General features: G+C 52.4%; 1 protein-coding gene across 1 annotated transcript in view; it reads right to left on the reverse strand.

Moving 5' to 3' along the window:
• RP1L1 (retinitis pigmentosa 1-like 1) overlaps positions 1–1,556 on the reverse strand; it is a 58,624-nt gene that overhangs the window by 24,376 nt on the left and 32,692 nt on the right. The window contains exon 2 of the mRNA XM_011942840.1: positions 262–889. Within this exon, the coding sequence (XP_011798230.1) occupies positions 262–870 (609 nt within the window). The 5' untranslated portion in view covers positions 871–889. The remainder of the gene's footprint in view (positions 1–261; positions 890–1,556) is intronic.

Consider the following 1,556-nt stretch of genomic DNA (forward strand, 5'->3'; position numbering starts at 1 on the left):
AAAAAAAAAAAAGAGCATGCCAGGCACAATGCCTGCCACTTACCACATGCCCACATGCTCTCTAAATGTACCTAAAAACGTGAATTACAGCTGCTTGTTGATTAATTGACTTGACTGAGTGTCTCCATGCTATTCACCTTTAATTAGTAGCAGGGCAATCAAATGCCTCTTTTTAAGGAATAATCTCCCTTTTCCACGTGAGTATTTTGACCTGAGGTCTAAAGAACTTTTTCAAGGAACTGTCAGACTCCGACAGCCTACCTTTTTCCCGCTGGTCGTGTACAGCTGCTTCACAGGAAAGCGCAGGAGATCTGAGGCTTTGCTGAGAAAGGCGGCCAGGTTCCTAGTATTTCTGTGACTGAGAACCACTGTCTGCTGGAGGCGTGGGTCCATGTTCTTAACCAGCAGTATCCTCCGGGGGGTTTTAAGACTCTTCCGGGAGGAGGAGGTTCCTGGGGCTTCACGCCGGCCTTCGATATCCCGCAGCTGCGGAGCAGTGGGGCTTCTCCCCTGTGGCCGGCCTGGCCCACTGGGGGTCTTGGGGGGTTTCTTATCAGAGCAGAAGTAGCAGCCACCATCTTCCAGCTGCTCCAGGGCGCTGAGGCTGTGCAGGCCCCGGGGTGTGGTGACGGAGCGCACCCCAAAGGAGAGAGGCACGCGATGGGAGAGCTCGTCCATGAGGGCGCTGAAGGTCTTAAAGGCGCGCTGGTGAACGGCCAGGCGGACCCCAGCAAACTGCGGATCCCCTCGCTTGAGGAAGGTGATCTTCTTGGCTGGTGTGACCTTGGTGACCGAGGGGGTGCGAGCCACAGAGGGCAGGAGGCACTCACGGTGGCGCGGGGCCTGGGCATCCCTTGGGGTGCTGTTCATGATGTGGGGGCTCCGGCAGCTGTAACAGGTCAGAGGAAGAGGGGTCAGAGAGCAGCTTGGGGGATTGACATTTCCTGTCTCTCCCCTTCTTTATAGAGGTGCTTCCTGCCCACTCTGAATGTGCTCCACTCCACTATGGAAAGGCAGGTGAATCTATTTGGATGGAACAGAAGGAAAGACAAAAGCTGGGCATGGGACAGATCTGAATTCAAATTCCAGCCCCGTGGATCCCTTGAGCTCAGGAGTTCGAGACCAGTTGGGCAACGTGGCAAAACCCCATCTCTACAAAAATACAAAAATTAGCCAGATGGTGTGCACCTGTGGTCCCAGCTACTTGGGAGGCTGAGGTGGGAGGATGGTTGGAGCCTGGCAGGTTAAGGCTGCAATGAGCCATGATCATGCCACTGCACTCTAGCCTGGGCAATAGAGCAAGACCCTGTCTCAAACAACAACAACAACAACAACAACAACAACAAAACAAAACAAAACAAAAACTCCATCTCCACCACCTACTCCTGTGTGGCCCAGGTGAAGGATGCAATCTGGATTTTGGTGGCCCTCATCTGTAAAACGCAGCCATAGCCACACTGCATAGTGGTTATGATCATTACATGAGTCTATACGTGAAAGCACCTGGCACTGAGCAAGTCTTAATTTTTTTTTTTTTTTTTTTGAGACAGAGTCTC

The sequence above is a fragment of the Colobus angolensis genome, unplaced genomic scaffold (assembly GCF_000951035.1).
Source record: "Colobus angolensis palliatus isolate OR3802 unplaced genomic scaffold, Cang.pa_1.0 Scaffold210, whole genome shotgun sequence".
NCBI classification, from domain to species: Eukaryota; Metazoa; Chordata; class Mammalia; order Primates; family Cercopithecidae; genus Colobus; species Colobus angolensis.